This window comes from Cicer arietinum, chromosome 6, assembly GCF_000331145.2.
Source record: "Cicer arietinum cultivar CDC Frontier isolate Library 1 chromosome 6, Cicar.CDCFrontier_v2.0, whole genome shotgun sequence".
NCBI classification, from domain to species: Eukaryota; Viridiplantae; Streptophyta; class Magnoliopsida; order Fabales; family Fabaceae; genus Cicer; species Cicer arietinum.
Window position 1 is genome coordinate 940,606 of NC_021165.2, and position 15,652 is coordinate 956,257.

A 15,652-nucleotide genomic window follows, 5' to 3' on the forward strand; every position below is an offset into this window, starting at 1 on the left:
ATTTTATTAGTGCGAGGGAGAGATTCGAGAGAGAAGGAGAGGTATATAGTAAAATAATCATCTTTGGAACGACCAAAGGGGCAAGTAACAGAGATGCCTTTGCCTTCTTCAAAGTTATTGCACTTTGGTGCTAACTACAAGGATAATATTTTTTATTTCTTCAAAAAATGGGAGACTTTCATTTTTTTTATTAAAAAAATGTAGTTCTTTTTTATGAAATAAAAAATGTTATATTTTACTTTTTCCATATCACAATAAGTGTCATTTAAGAGTTTTATACATATTAAAAAATGAAATAATTAGAAGAAAAAAAATTAATCATTTTATTAAACTATTTATTTTAACTATTTGTGAGATTTTCACGATTATCGATGTAAAATATAATAATATTTTGATAATTATATATATAATAATCATTGAAAGGTAATATAAAAAAGAAACTTAATTGCAGTTTTAGTCTCCCTATTTTAGCTGAATCACGAAAATAATCATTTATTTTATTTCTCTCTAATTTTGGTCTCTAAATAAAATTTTGATCCAAAACTTGATGAAATGTTAGTTTTTTAAGTCACACCACATAATTTATGATCATAAATCTCAAGTAAAATTGTTGCACCACAAGATCTTGAGACATGATGTTGCTTAAATAAACACAAAAAATTACACTTCATTAAGTTTTAGACTAAAATTTTGTTTGGGGACCAAAAATAGAGAAAAATAAAATAGAAGGATTATTTTCGTGATTCAGCTAAAATAGGGGGACCAAAATTACAATTAAGCCTAAAAAAAAATTAAAGTTATATTAAAAGCTGTGAATGACATTCATTTTGAGATAAAAAAAAATTGTTGTTAAATTGACACTCATTGTAAAATAAATGGAATAATAGCTAGATACGATTAACTAATAATTAAAATTAAGATCACATTACATTAATATAATTCATATAATGTTACATAGATATTATATTATCTAATAACATTTTAATCGATGCAAATTTTATAAAATTTACTGTTAAATGGAAAATTTATATAATATAAATCATTCACGTAAAATTTTGCACAAATTTAAAATTATTTGATAGATGATTGAGACTCTAATGATTAATAAAGTTTAATAAAAACACATGAGATGATAAATGATCTCAATAACATATTAAATGATTTTGAAATTTTGTAAAACTTTACATAGATGATCTATATGATATAAATTTTCAATCCAACGATAAATTTTGTAAAATTTATTCTGATCAAGGCGTTATTAACAATATATATATATATATATATATATATATATATATATTCAACATAAAGCTCAAATAGTATTTTTTTTATAAATGAACTTCTGCATATTGACTACGTCCTTGCAACTATCAATTAAGTGGTACTTACGACTCACTCAAAGAATAATTATTGTTAGAATTATTTATTTTATAAATCTTTGTGGACATTAAATTTAATTGATCTAACTATCAAGTATTTTTTATATTATTTAGTAATAAAGAATACCAAAAATTAGAGAAATTAGATATATGTAGTTATAATATCTAGCAATCATAATAAAAAGTATATTATACATTGAATTAAACTTATTTTATCAAATATTTTAAATTTTAGGCTAAAATGTTCTTTGAGTTCCCAACTTTACCAAATATCATGTAGGATATTATTTTAATTTTAGATTTTTTTTTATTATGATTTAAATTTTGAATAGATTTTTCTAAAAAAATGGAGGGCAAAAACATCACTAAGATTGAGAAAGTTATATTCGCAGAAGTATCCAAAGTTGTTACAAATTTTCTATTCAACTTGTTTACTTGTCTGTTGGTACTTGGTACTGACACTTTATAAAACTCATAACCAAAACGATATGGGTAGTAGCTAAGGCAATCTATACAGAAGTGTTAAATCTCATCTATTCAATTAACATTGATGGGCTTCTTCCATAAAAAAATGTCAATTTTTTTTTTCTTTCAAAATTATAATTAAAATAAGTAATAATCTAAAATAAAGTAACATTATATATGGCACCGAATAGTAAAAAATAAGGGTTTATGTCAAATTTAATTTTAGTCAAAATCAATAGGTCTACAGATTTGCAAAAAGAGCTAGCGTCAGTGTTATTTTGAAAATATGAAGATTAAAATTGTCATATTTAGAAAGTTGAGAGATCAAAAGTGCATTTTGACTTAAATTTTATGAAAATTTATAAATTTGATATATTATTCGGTAAAAATTATTTGTTTGGATGGTTAAATTGGTAAAATTTAATGTGTAGATTTTTTTTATAACACTTCATAAAATAAATTATTGCTTCACATAAACTATAACAAAGCAACATTCCAATTAAGAGAGAATGATATTTATAATCTTTCATATTTTTAGAGAATATAATTAATATGTTGATATGATTGTTAATTTAGAACTTCACATTATTAATGTTCATTGATGTGATATTTTTCTTCTAATACTTTAAATGTTTTCAATTAAAATAAAATTGATCTTTTTGAATATAGATTAATCTACTGATTTTTGTAGATGTTTACTATACTCTTTTTTCAATTATATAGTTTTATCTCATTAGGTTTTTTTTGGTAAAGTCTTTATCGAGATAATAGTTTGTATCCCTTAAGATTGTTTATTTGAATTTTGATATAGTTCTCCAATAATTTTTTATTTTTATTTTTTTAATAATATTTTAATATACTGTAAATGATAGATGATAAATTTATAGTGCCAATATAATTAAAATGTCAAGTTAATCATGTGATGTCTTTATACTCCATTAACTTAAAAAATATTCTCGCCAAAATTTTATGGCTTTAGAAATAAGCAATCTACTCTCTCAAGTAATCGAAATGATTTTATTTTGATGATTGCAAATAAGAGATAGAAATTCAATTGCTCCTTTTTTTTCATCAAAGTATATAAATTAATATTTTTTCATTTCAAGTATTTTTTGTTATGACTTACTGAAAAAATAGTATTTTTTTTTCATGACAAAAGAAATTTAATGCATTTCATTAACAATCAAACTTTAATGGAAAGAAGAACATGATAAAATAAATGGATAAAAGCTATGGATAATGTTTCCTTTACCAAGAAATAAGATACACTTGTATTCATTTGACGCTTTAACATAATATACGCTTATGTTTTTCTTTTATTGAATTAATTTACACTTAAGTTGGAAGTAGGAAAAAAAATAGATAACACAACACAATCCTTTCAAAAATCTGGAACATCCGGTTTAGGATGAGAAATACTATTAGCCACAATTTGAATTTACAAAAAATAGTTATTCTTTTGACTAAGTTTCCTTTTCGTATGACAAGCAATAAGCATTAAAAAAAACTTTCATATAATTTAAGATTAAACGTTTGTTTTGATGTGAAATTAAAGATTACATGTGATTTGCGTACATGTTAAATATATTGAGAATTTAATTCCTTTAAAATAAAAAATTTGTAAGTTAAATGAATAAATAGTAGATATTATAATCATCAATAATTGATTATGTATGTATGTGTTGATAATATCAACTATTCATTTTATTTTTTAAAGCGTTGTTCGTTTTAGAAGAGTCAAATTCATTTATTGAGGTTATGATGACTATTAAAATTACTATAAAAAAAATGTGACATAGTTAATGTGATGACAATATTGCTAATTTGAGGATTTAAATTGATAAGAGTGTTGAGTACTTTTCCTTCTACTACTTCAAATGTTTTCAATTTAAATAAAATTGTTTTTGATGAATATAGATTTTGATGATTTTTATAAATATTTACTGCAATATTTTACTTTTGCCGTAGTTTTATCTCTTTAGGTTTTACTGGTAAATTGTTTAATGAGATAGTAATTTGTATCTATTTGAATTTTTTTATTAGATTTTGGTATAGTCTCCAAACTTTGTGTTTTTTGTTTGTTTATTTAATAATAATTTTAGAGTGTTACAAATGATAAGTGATTGTTATAAAATATCAGTATATTTGAAATGGTCTGATAATTCTTTTTAAATAAACTACAAGCATGTTGAGATAAAAAAACATTTACTAATACAATTTATACAAGAATTTTTATATATAAATAGCCAATTTGATCTTTTAACAATTAAACTTCATTCTAAAATAATAAATTTATTTTTAAAAGTCAAACAGAAAAATTATAATTATATACATAAAAAAATATAATAAATGTTGAATGACGAATATTTGTATAAAAAAGTTGTATGATTACATTATCCTACAATAGAATACTTGAAGCTCTAGATGTTTGACACAAACTCTTTTGAAAGGGTATTCCTGGAGTTCATCCACATCTTTTTTTTCCAATTTAAAAACATTTCTTATTGTAATATGTACAATTTATAAATTTGATGCTAAGCGGTAAATTTTATAAAGTAATTTTCAGGTGAGAGGATAGTATAAATTGAAAAGGATGAACAACAATATATTACATGACAACAAATAGTAACAGAATATGATTGTTATTTGTTGAGGTCTATATATAATAAAAAGTAGAGATATTTTTATGAATTAACGTTCTTTTGAATGTGTGATGCATTATTATTATTATAGTTTCTATATATTAAAATTATAAATACATAATTGATATAATTTTATAAATTAAATTAATTAACAAAAAATAATTTAAAAATAAAATGAACAAAAGAATATTTGAACATGAAGATAATTAATAAAAAACATGTTTAAATATACTTTTGTAATTTTGATTGATTTAATGTTTAATATAAGAACATCTCACACGTTGAGAAACAAATGTAACAATTTACTCATATTTTATAAAACAGTAATTCAAATAGAAAATGTCTTTAAACTTTGTAAAGTTGAATTTTATTTATTTTGTAAACTTCAAGATTGAGATTTATAGAATACTAAAATTATTTTTCTAAAATTTAAAATTGAATGTGTGTAACATGATTCAACGGCAAATCTTGAACAAAAATTTTAAAGCCCCAAATTAATAAAAGTGTGGCATACATCATGCATGAAACGGTCCAACATCTATCCTTTGAGTGTTCATGCTTTGTTCAGGTATGCCAAGCAATTTTATAGTTGGTAGTAGTTAAAGTGCGTTGGTTAATATGTTTTTGGATCATGCTTTCAAGTTTGTCCATTTGATTCGTGGAGATAGGGCCAAGCGTGAGAAACTATCTTGTATTTGATTAGTTGCATGCATGGTCGATGTGGAAAATGAAAAATAATGCGATCTTTCATCATCATAAAATACCATAGAAAAAATATTAATTAAGAATCTAATGTAGTTTTGGATTTGATGTAAAAATAAATATTTTAGTTATGATTTCCATTTGTGGTGTTTGCAGCCATTGTCATGTCTAGGTATGTATGGTGTCATATTGAATGTGGTTTTCTTTTTTCATTTTATTTTTTAGGTTTGGGTCTCATCACGGGATTGAGTTTTTGAATATTGGATTGGATTTTTTTTATACTCCTAGTATTCCCTGTGCTTTGGACAGTGGTTTTCATACGAATATATAATAATATGTTTTGATTGTTTCAAAAAACTTAATAATCGAGCCACCTATCTCTCTCAACTTTCCTTTTATTCATCTCTTCTTTCTTCATTCTCCACCGAAGAGGAATGGTTTGTAGCCATTTTTTTTTTCGGCTCGTAATTATTTTTATGCATATTTTTTTATTTTTATTTTATTTAAATAAATAATTTTTTATATATATGATTTTTTTTGTTTTTTTTTTAACTTTGTTATTTTAGTGGTGTTTTGTTTTTTTTTTTTTTTTTTAATTTTGTTTTTTTTTTAATTTTTTTTTTTTTGTGTGAGGTTTTTTTTTTTTTTTGATTTTTTTTTTTTTTTTTTTAACTTTTTTATTTTTGTGGTGTTTTTTTTTTTTTTTTTTTTTTTAACTTTGTTATTTTTTTTAACTTTGTTATTTTAGTGTGACGTTTGATTTTTTATTTTGTTGCGGTGTTTGTTTAATTCAAATTAAAAAATTATCTTCGATCTAAATATATGGATATTCTGATAGTTTTAATTTTGTCACATTTGTAAATTTTATCAATTTATACTATAAACTCGAATGTTGTAAGTTTATTAATAGATTTATCATTTTTAATATTAGCAACATTGAATTTATGTTTTTGATGTATATATTCTACTATTTTAAATAAATTAATATTTTTTTAGTACGAAAAAAGAAGTATAAATTAATTATATGTCTATAATTAATAATAAATTTGAAAAAAAAAATACTACAAATTATCAGTAAATTTAATTATCAACTCTTTAAATTTCTACAATTTAGTTAACACAATCTATATTCAAAATCGACAATAGTACTCTTTGATTCATAATGAGTGATCTGTATTTGAAAAAAAAAAAATAAATAAACGAGCCTTTCAATTTTTAATTTAATTATTATTATTTTCAATTTTACTTTATAATTAACACTATATACATTTATTTTATATTAATAATAATATTGAATACATTAATAATTGATATAAGTAATTTTAAAAAAATAATATATATATTTTTTGTTTTATTTTTACATATTTTGTAATATACATAAATGGGTCAAATAGATTATTCATTATAGGGAGGAGAAAACTTTATTTTTTCTTTTTCAACTCAATGGAATGTGTAAGTGTTGGAACATTCATTATTGGAATTTGGTTTGGCGTGCAAGAAGGATATTTAAATTTTGGCTTTTTCTCTGAACCCGAAAGAAAGAAGGAAATTTTAGAGGAGGAAAAAGTTTCCACGCTTGAAGGGCCCAAAATCCAACAGGTTAATCACGAAAAAGTGGAAACGTAATGATCTCATATCCAAATCCACTTCATTATACTCTAGTTTGATAATTCTATGTCAAAGCTTGAATTTGAGTTGGATAATTAAATATTGACTTCTTATATTTATTTGGTGCTACTCACTTAAAATTATGAAGGAGGGTATTGTTTGCAAACATAAAAAACTCACAACAAAGGAAAAAAGCGATATTTTACTTCAAAAACAATTAATATCAACAACTCTCTAACTTCTCTATATCCTTATTCAGCTTCTCTTCAAACCCTAACTTCCCCCCTTGTTGAGATCGCACCAATTTCATTGAATGATCCACCAGCCATGATTGGAACTTGATTTGTTCTGCAATTTGTAAACGGAGGATTTAGAGAATAAATTAAATTGGAGATTGGAGAAGAAAATAGATGTAGTATTTAACGATAAATGAATGTGGAGTGACCAAATTATTATTATTTTTTATTTTGTATGATACTTTTAAAATTATTTTGAAGTATTTTTATAATTTAAATACCGGTAACAGAAATTCGTATGACCAACTAATATAGAGAATAAATAGTTGGATAGTAACTTTTAGACATAAATAGGTATTTAGTTTTTTAAATTTAATTTAACTTTTACGTAAATTATTTAAATTTATTTTTTTATTTGACCCTTTAAGTTATATTTATTTAATTATTAGTTTTTAAAATATATTAAATTATTTATATAGTCTTTTAAATTTAAAAAAATTCTCCAATTACGGTCTTAAAATGTTAAAGTTTAATTAAAAAATCACAACAAATTGATTATTCAAGTTAAATACATTGATGATATGAATAAATATTTATTGCCTTATTTTTAAGGTTAAACGTGTGTTTAATTTGTTGTAGAGAAAATAAAAAAATATATATTATTCATAAAATTTGAAAAATGTTTTTTGAAATAATAATATGAGAGACATATTGTTGTAATATTTGGTAAAATTTTAAATGATTAAAAAAATTTAATTGAATTATCTATTGTCGAAATTGAAATATAAGACTAAAGGTAAAAATATAATTTAATTTAAAAGATCAAATTAAAATTAAATTAAATTAAATACCTCAACTAGGGATGAAAATAGGTTACACTGTCCGTTAGGGGTCTGGTTTTCGTTCGTGATCGACGGTTTTCGATGTTCGAGTGCATGATTCCAGAAGATTTAGACTTTAGGCGATCTAGATCCCCACATTAGAAGCAAAACGTGCAAAACATTATGTCAGGCGTAGGATGATGTGACGGTTGACCATGACTCTGGGCCCAATGAAAAGCCCTTTTGATGGATACCAACAGGGCCCATCAGTTCTTCACCCACAGGTTTTTCTTGTATCAAACTCCAGAACCAAACCTTCTAACGTGTCTAGTTTTGGGATCCACCTTAATTTTGGAGTTATTGAGCGCACTGATGTAAATATCCTGGTATTCCTATGTTATTTCATAACTAGAATTTCCTTTTGGCATTTCACGTTTAATAAAAGGCTTATATAGCAGTAGAAAAAAAATATAGTAAAGCAAAGTCTGGTTTAGCACATAATCCAACATGATATACTTTTTTTGATATTACATCATGTACTCTTTATTGTAGTGGATCTCTCACGCAAAAAACATTTGACACATGAAAAATGTAATGTCGACTCTTTTGCACCTACTGTTGATACAATTTCGCTGTCAGTTGTTACATTTTGTTTGGCGATGAATTTTGTAGGGTCAATTTACAATAGCAAGTGAATCCTCTTTCTTTTTTCCTTTGAGAAGGAGAAAAAGGTCATCATGCTATAGCCAAATGGAGATTCGTATAAAAAATAGAGAAATAAAGAAACACAATTTTTTTAAAGAGGTTCGGTTGATTACTCTGATGGAGAAAGAAAATGAAGTGTTGGGGATAAATGGTAGATTCCATTGTTCCTCCATGTGACCAACATGACAATCTCTAAAAATTATATGCATGAGAGTTCACAGTGTTTTTTCCTCAAACATCCAATAATATAATGGGATATAGGGAAAGTTGGTGGTAGCATTGGTTATTTGGGGTGGTAAGACAAGGCTTTCACTACATTCCACTTCTACCGGTTCAATTGTAATTGCCTCCAACATAAAGTAGAGGTGTTCTTTAATGTAATCATATCAAACTTGAATAAAAAAAGGTGTTATTGATAATTAGCGGCATTCGTAATGAATATTATTATGTTATTTGTTTTTCATTGTTTTAGTTATCTTAGAAATCGCACTTACAATGAACATATTCTCAAAAAGTATTGTACTATTTAAGTGTGACTTTGTTGTACTTTTTGTTATTTTGAAAATCATGTTTCTTCGTAGATTTTTAATAAATTTTTTTTAATAGAAACTGAATAATATTTTGTTAAAATGTGGCACAAACAATTTTCGGTGACAAAAGTTCTCAACGGTGACAAAAGTTCTCAATCCATGAGAGGGGAAACCTGTGAGTAAGTTTATAATTGATCTAGATAAAAAATGTGGTGAAATTGCTGCAAATATGAGACACTATTCATTCCATATTCACATGTCACTACAACTTATTCACATTGTAGATTCAAAGTCTATGGCCGTTGAATCACTTCATATTCAATGTATTCAAAGTCTACCGTAATCACTTCATAGTTTAGATGTTGAATCATCATTAATTGTGTCATGTTTCTATTATAAATATGATCAATACCATGAACTTCTGATTAGATAGCGTAACATCCATCGTTGTTATAATTTTCAACGATTTTCAAGTATGAGACATTTATCTACCCTAAATGCCCCCTTTCATTTAAAGTATATGGCCGTTGATGCCGTTTCCCCTTATTCACAAAAATATATACAATTGCATGAGAAATACCAACATTGTTATAGAGAAAGTCTTTTGTGGGCACAAAATGGTCACAAAACTAAGGCACACATTCAAAACCATTGTGAAGATCAAATGCTTGATTTTATTTTAATATTGTTTTTGTTTGTCAGTTCATTATGAATGCAACTTGCTAAGTTTTTGAGACTTCACACGAAGATAACAGTGTTATCAAGGATTGATAAATTGCTGTCAAACCATGGTCTAACACAGAGCATGATTTTTCGGAAAGTGTGAAAAAATAAGGGTTTTCATTTCATATTTCTTTTGGCTAATTTCTGCAGGTTGTAGAAATTGCAAAAATAGCTTGCAAGCCGGAATATGCATATGATAGCTGGCACGCAGGTCTAATATTCTGCTGATGGTGGTTTTCGTATAATTGGCGGCTTCGATTTGTTGACAGGATGATTTCATATGGTGTAGCAGAATGCTGTCCGATTGAAAAGTTGAAGCTACTTTGTTTAGTTTGAGATTAATGTTATTTGTACACCAAAGTACTCTCTTTTGCTATGTCGGATTATCGATAGGAATCAAATTAGCTGCTATCTATTAATTTCACGCAGTAGCTTATGTGATCAGGCTGCACAGAGCACGCATGTACAACGGCACAAGGCATTAAAAAGGAGTAAAATTGTACTTACTTTTTGGTTTTTACATGGCGACCCAATGAACTTTCTGTAATCTATAGGAAACAAATGTATAACTCTATAGTTGTTACACGGTATTCTACTATTCCTCAGATCCCTATGTCAGGGTAATTACAAGATTACAAGTCATAAGCTACAAATTCTGATGCATGACAAGTCATTACAGTTACAAAATAGATTATGATCACAGATTCATAATTAAAAAAATTAGGCTAGGTAATCAAACCATGTCCGCGATATCATTATGTCCACCATCATTCCATCCAGATCCTGCGCGAAATTTGCATACAGGGCATGTCCCTTGTTGCCGCAGCCAAGGATCAATGCAATTAGCATGAAACTACAAAATACAAAACAAATAAGCAGGCATCAGTATCACATTGAGATAAAATTATAAACACAGAATATCAACCATGAGGTTTCTATTTACTTAGAATTGCTTGACTTCTTAATATAATAGTCAAGATTGTTCCTAAGCATGCCCACACCAAAATCTTAAAACCAAAATGTTGATTTAATGTGGCTGAAAAATAACAAAACAAATTTGAAAAACATAAAATGTTGTGAGCATACCTAATTACTAAAATCAGTTTCTAGATTTAAAACTGGAGAAAATATTCATTCCATATAAAAGAATAAAAAAATAGTGTTCAACTGCATCACAGGTGCCTTTTTAAATGGGTAAACTCGTGCTCATGATGGAACATCCAAAGAAAAGTACTTTATAAAACAAAGGCAATGCTAACAAAAAGTCAATAACTTGCACATCCAACTTCAACTGTAGCTGAAATTCCATAGGATTTCAACTACATTTTTGTACTTGGTGGCAGAAAATGAAGATTAGAACTTGACATTAAAAAGACTGCTCTTCTTTCTCATAAAGTTCAAAGTGACTACTGTTTTTTAGTGTGTATGTCCATTGGTAAAACCTATGTTGGATGCCAGTGCCCCAGATTTACTCTCTCACATTATCGGTCTCAGAATGTGTGACAATGCATACACGAACGCTTTGACTTTCTTGTATATATTAGTGACTCAGAGTCTCAGATGAACATTAGTAAAGATGATTCAGTTGACTGGCACAGTATGTAACAAATAGGAAATAGAAACTATCTGTTAAATCATTACAATTCCAAGCAGCGAAACAGACCTGATGTAGGCAGGGCAAGCTCCGAAGTACATCTCCAACATTAACTTGCTCCAGACATACACTGCATGTGAGCTCATCATCGGAGGGTTTCGTGTTTCCAACAGCATTTGAATTATCCTGTGTCTTCTGCCCCAAACCAAAAAAATGAATCATGACAGGTAAAATGAAAAGGTTATAATTTGACAGTAAGGAAAATAAGCTTTTATACTTGTATGATCATTCTGTTATTAACTCCCCTATGAGAATATAAAGGGGTGGAAAATTCCAAAGACTTATTATAATGAACATACACACAGTGGTCTATAAAAATGATAAAATGAAATTCAAGAAAATAATATAATGGCATACACAGACTATTTTCCAAGTCCCCAAGCCCAAAAATGATAAATGTGCTATTTAAATTAAATTTATCAAACAAGAACCATTTAAGGATTATCAGCATTTCCATGTAGTGTCAGGTATAGTACAGGAAAATCATATGAATAACATGCACAAAAGCATACCCTCAAAAAATCAGTGAAGTTCTCGTGAGATGCAATGTAATTCACTTGTTTAAATAGAGGGGAGACAAAAACATAAAAGAACAAGGATCCAGATGATACCTCAGCAGAAGAAGATGGTGATGCTTGTTGTTTTGAGGAACTACTGCTGTAAGCAAAAACAGCTTCGTGTCATTTAATCAGCAATACAATTTTTCTAGTGTGCATGTGTGTGTGTGTGTGTGTGTGTATCTGTGTCTGTGAGGACATATTGGTTTCTGTAATAACTTTCAATGTCACCGTAAAAGGAACAATATCATGCATTTTTTTATCCAACTATTAAATTGTAACCATCCATTGTCTTTATTATTTGCATCAAATATTGTAAAAATTGAGCACCAATTAGAATATATTCAAATGGGTTCTTATTTTCATCTATTCTTAAAGTATATTATAATTAATCTTGACATACATTAATTACATTAAATAATTGAATGGTAATCAGTTGGAACAGTGGAAGCATACATATATAAATTGCGTTTATATTGGCTTATGAACAACAGTGGAAGCATACTAAATTTTCTGTGTTTGGAAAAGCTTGTGACTGTAAGCTAATTTTAGCTTATTTCAACAAGCTCTTCAAGATAAGCTTACGAAGACAACTTATAACTAATATAAACAGTTTAACCACAGTTCTCTTTAATTATATGCATAAGTTGTTATCCACTATATATATACAGCTTTGACGTGTCAGTTACCAATATACAGCTCAAAGAACCTCTTCATATTACAAATAAAATGGCTCCAAAAATAGAGTTCTTGATCCATATAGCATGGCAGTGAAAATCAGCATTTCCATGTCATTGACCAATATATAAGTCATGAGCAATCAACATAATTTCTATCTATGATCTTTACTACTTTACCCTCAAATATGTCTTTACATATTGATTTATGACATAACAGTAGTGAGTTTCATTTTTTGCTGAATCATTATCGACAGTGAATTTTCTGGACGTCAAACAATACTCTTTGAGTAGAGGGCTTTTTTTGAGGATGGGGCTAAAAGAAAGTACTCTTAGAGAAAAAGTTATTTTTGGTTTTGGAATGTCAAAATCCATTCAAAGGGAGGATATAACAATTGATCTGACTGATCACTTACCTTTGGGGACCAGAAACCTTGTATTTGTGGACAGGAAGAGAATTTATCTCTTCCTCAGTCATAGAAGGTGCAGTAGAAATATTATCCGAATCCAAAGCTCTTAAAGTTTCATAATCTGAAATTGAATAAATGACTAAATAAGGAATACTATACTATATTATATAAACACATTTGAAGAGTAGTGAACACATAACTTAACAACACTAGATTTGGTTTTCAGAAAGTTGTATAATTTCTAATGAGAAACAAAGTAAGAATTTAAATTTGAAAAGAACAAACAAACCTAGATCATCAAACTCCCGATCAAGAAGTGCCAGCTGAAGTCTAAGACCCTGCAGACGCCCTCGGCTTGCAAGTGCTATTGATGGCGGCATATGCAACCGTAGTTCTGTGTGGCCAAGAAGGCCACTGGCTGCTGCTGCATGAGCTTGGGCCTGTGCTTGAAGCTGTTGACATGTTGCATACATCCTTAGCATTGTAGCCATCAAGAAAACACCAAGCACCAGCCAGAGCTACAAATAGAACAAAGACCTCATAAATCATAAACATCATTAACAATATCAAATCTCGTTTTAATTTCTTGATAAAATATGCATGCCTTGCTTAGAAAGAGAAGACCTTACCAGAAAATTTGGTGACATCTGGTGAGAGTTCAGAATCATGAATAACAGGAGAACTGAAACATATAAGAAGTAAGTTGTGAATGGAACATTGGAGAAGATACAGAAAAGGAAATTAGCAACATAACAAATTATAAAAGAAACTTATTTCGAGAGCATACCTGTTACGAGAAAAGTGAGTGAGTTGGAGTTACTAGGACGTGCTGCATGAACACGCTGAAGAAAAGATAGGAATCAGTACAAAATAATACTTTATTCACAAAACAAGAAAAGAAAGAAACAATAAAACATTGCATATGTCAGCTATGGTAACACATTTGTGCAAAATAATTGATGCACACAATACATACCAATGCACGCCTCTCAGGTATAAATCCTGGAAACCCATTTTCTATGTCAGCTCTTGCTCCTCGAAAAACGAAACTCATGGCTCAATATATTTGGAAACTTGAATTAAAACTTCATGGGTGGACTATAGACCCTACCGGAATCAACAATTAAAACCTTCCAATATTCTGAAATAACAAATAAAATGGTAGTCAGTAAACCAGAGATCAACACTAAATACATGCTTGAGGGTGAAATTTAATAGGAATTACAAAGAGGATAAAATCAAAACAAAAATACCAGATAACCATATCATTAGAGACAATATCCAAATTGCCACATACTAAACCTATCAGGATTATACCAAAAATCTTAAAGTATCATTACTTATCTGAAATTTTTATCATCAAAATAACGACAAAAGAAAACACACACACCATTTGAGCCTGCAAAATATAAATTAATAGTTCTAAAGTGATAGACCTCAAACATTTCAAAGTATGCATTAACATTTTCAAGTTGTTTCACTTTCACAAACAACATGGTCCTAAAATATACTAGTATCCGTTATTCTGCTTAGCATTGATAAAAATTCACGGTTCCTAACTTTTGGCACAATAGTTAGAGAAAAAAGAAGGAAAAAAATCTTCCCTTGTTTTTGTTTTAGACTTGAGTAACAGAGCAAGATTCACGTATTCTAATCTTTAAGTTATGTTCCTTAACAAAATGAAGTCATCCAGTCATAAACTGATAGAATCAAACACTTAGCTGCAACTTAGCGGCTCTTAAATAATTTTCCTTGTAAACGCACCAAACACCAAAACCTAGGTGCCAAACCACTTAGCATTATACACCATTTCACAATTTGCAAGATTCAAAAGAAGATAGTAATGAAATGAGTGGCCAAAAAAATCCAAATCAAGAAGATAATAACATCGATAAAACAAACTCCCCATAACCGCTCATTACGCAAGAGTCGTATCGATTACAACATTAACCAACCGCAGATCCTCCATAAAAGCAATCAAAAACCCTAGCTCAATCTTGTCATCGCATTCAATTGAATATCAACAAGAAATAAACGCATCAAGTGATACAGAAAAAATGTAAAACCGAATTTGAGGCGTGTTTGAAAGCCTTGGCAATAAAAGACGAAGAGACTTACGGAAATTGACGAGGAACAAAAGCTGAACCGGAAACGGTGTTTTCGATTTCAACGAAGAAAAAACGGTGGATTGGATCTCCGTTCTCTGGATTCGATTCGAGATGGAAGATCACGAGAATCGGTGAATTTTTCCTCAGTTTTTATTTTTATTTTTTGTTAGACAGCCACGTGTTTCGTATATGTCTCCTTTTGGCAAAGTGCATGGCTATAAAAATCGTTGCATAAAATAAACTAAAATAAAAGCCACATATTTTATTTTTCAAAAGAAATTAAATAAAATAACATAAAGTAATTAATAGATCTTTTCTTTTTGAATATCGAAAGAAACTAACAGCATCGCAACGGTGGTAATTTTATTTGGGTGATTAATGGTAAAATTATAAAAGTATTTAATTTCACCACTGAAAATTGATCGGTTGGTAAGG

General features: G+C 28.0%; 1 protein-coding gene across 4 annotated transcripts; it reads right to left on the reverse strand.

Annotated features, from left to right (window-relative positions):
- Window positions 1-10,292: 10,292 nt before the first annotated feature.
- LOC101509745 (E3 ubiquitin-protein ligase SDIR1) lies at window positions 10,293-15,406 on the reverse strand. 4 transcript variants are annotated; one of them, XM_004503100.4, is made up of 9 exons: window positions 15,228-15,406; window positions 14,086-14,250; window positions 13,897-13,951; window positions 13,739-13,791; window positions 13,399-13,627; window positions 13,116-13,230; window positions 12,077-12,119; window positions 11,475-11,597; window positions 10,293-10,664 (listed from the first exon to the last, which is right to left on the reverse strand). In XM_004503100.4, the coding sequence occupies exons 2-9, from the start codon at window positions 14,161-14,163 to the stop codon at window positions 10,545-10,547; spliced, it is 816 nt and encodes a 271-aa protein (XP_004503157.1). In that variant the 5' UTR covers window positions 14,164-14,250; window positions 15,228-15,406; the 3' UTR covers window positions 10,293-10,544. The 4 variants fall into 4 exon arrangements, with proteins under 4 accessions (XP_004503157.1, XP_004503155.1, XP_004503156.1 ...); XM_004503098.4 differs by having other exon boundaries at window positions 11,475-11,600; XM_004503099.4 differs by having other exon boundaries at window positions 12,077-12,122.
- Between the last annotated feature and the right edge of the window lie 246 nt (window positions 15,407-15,652).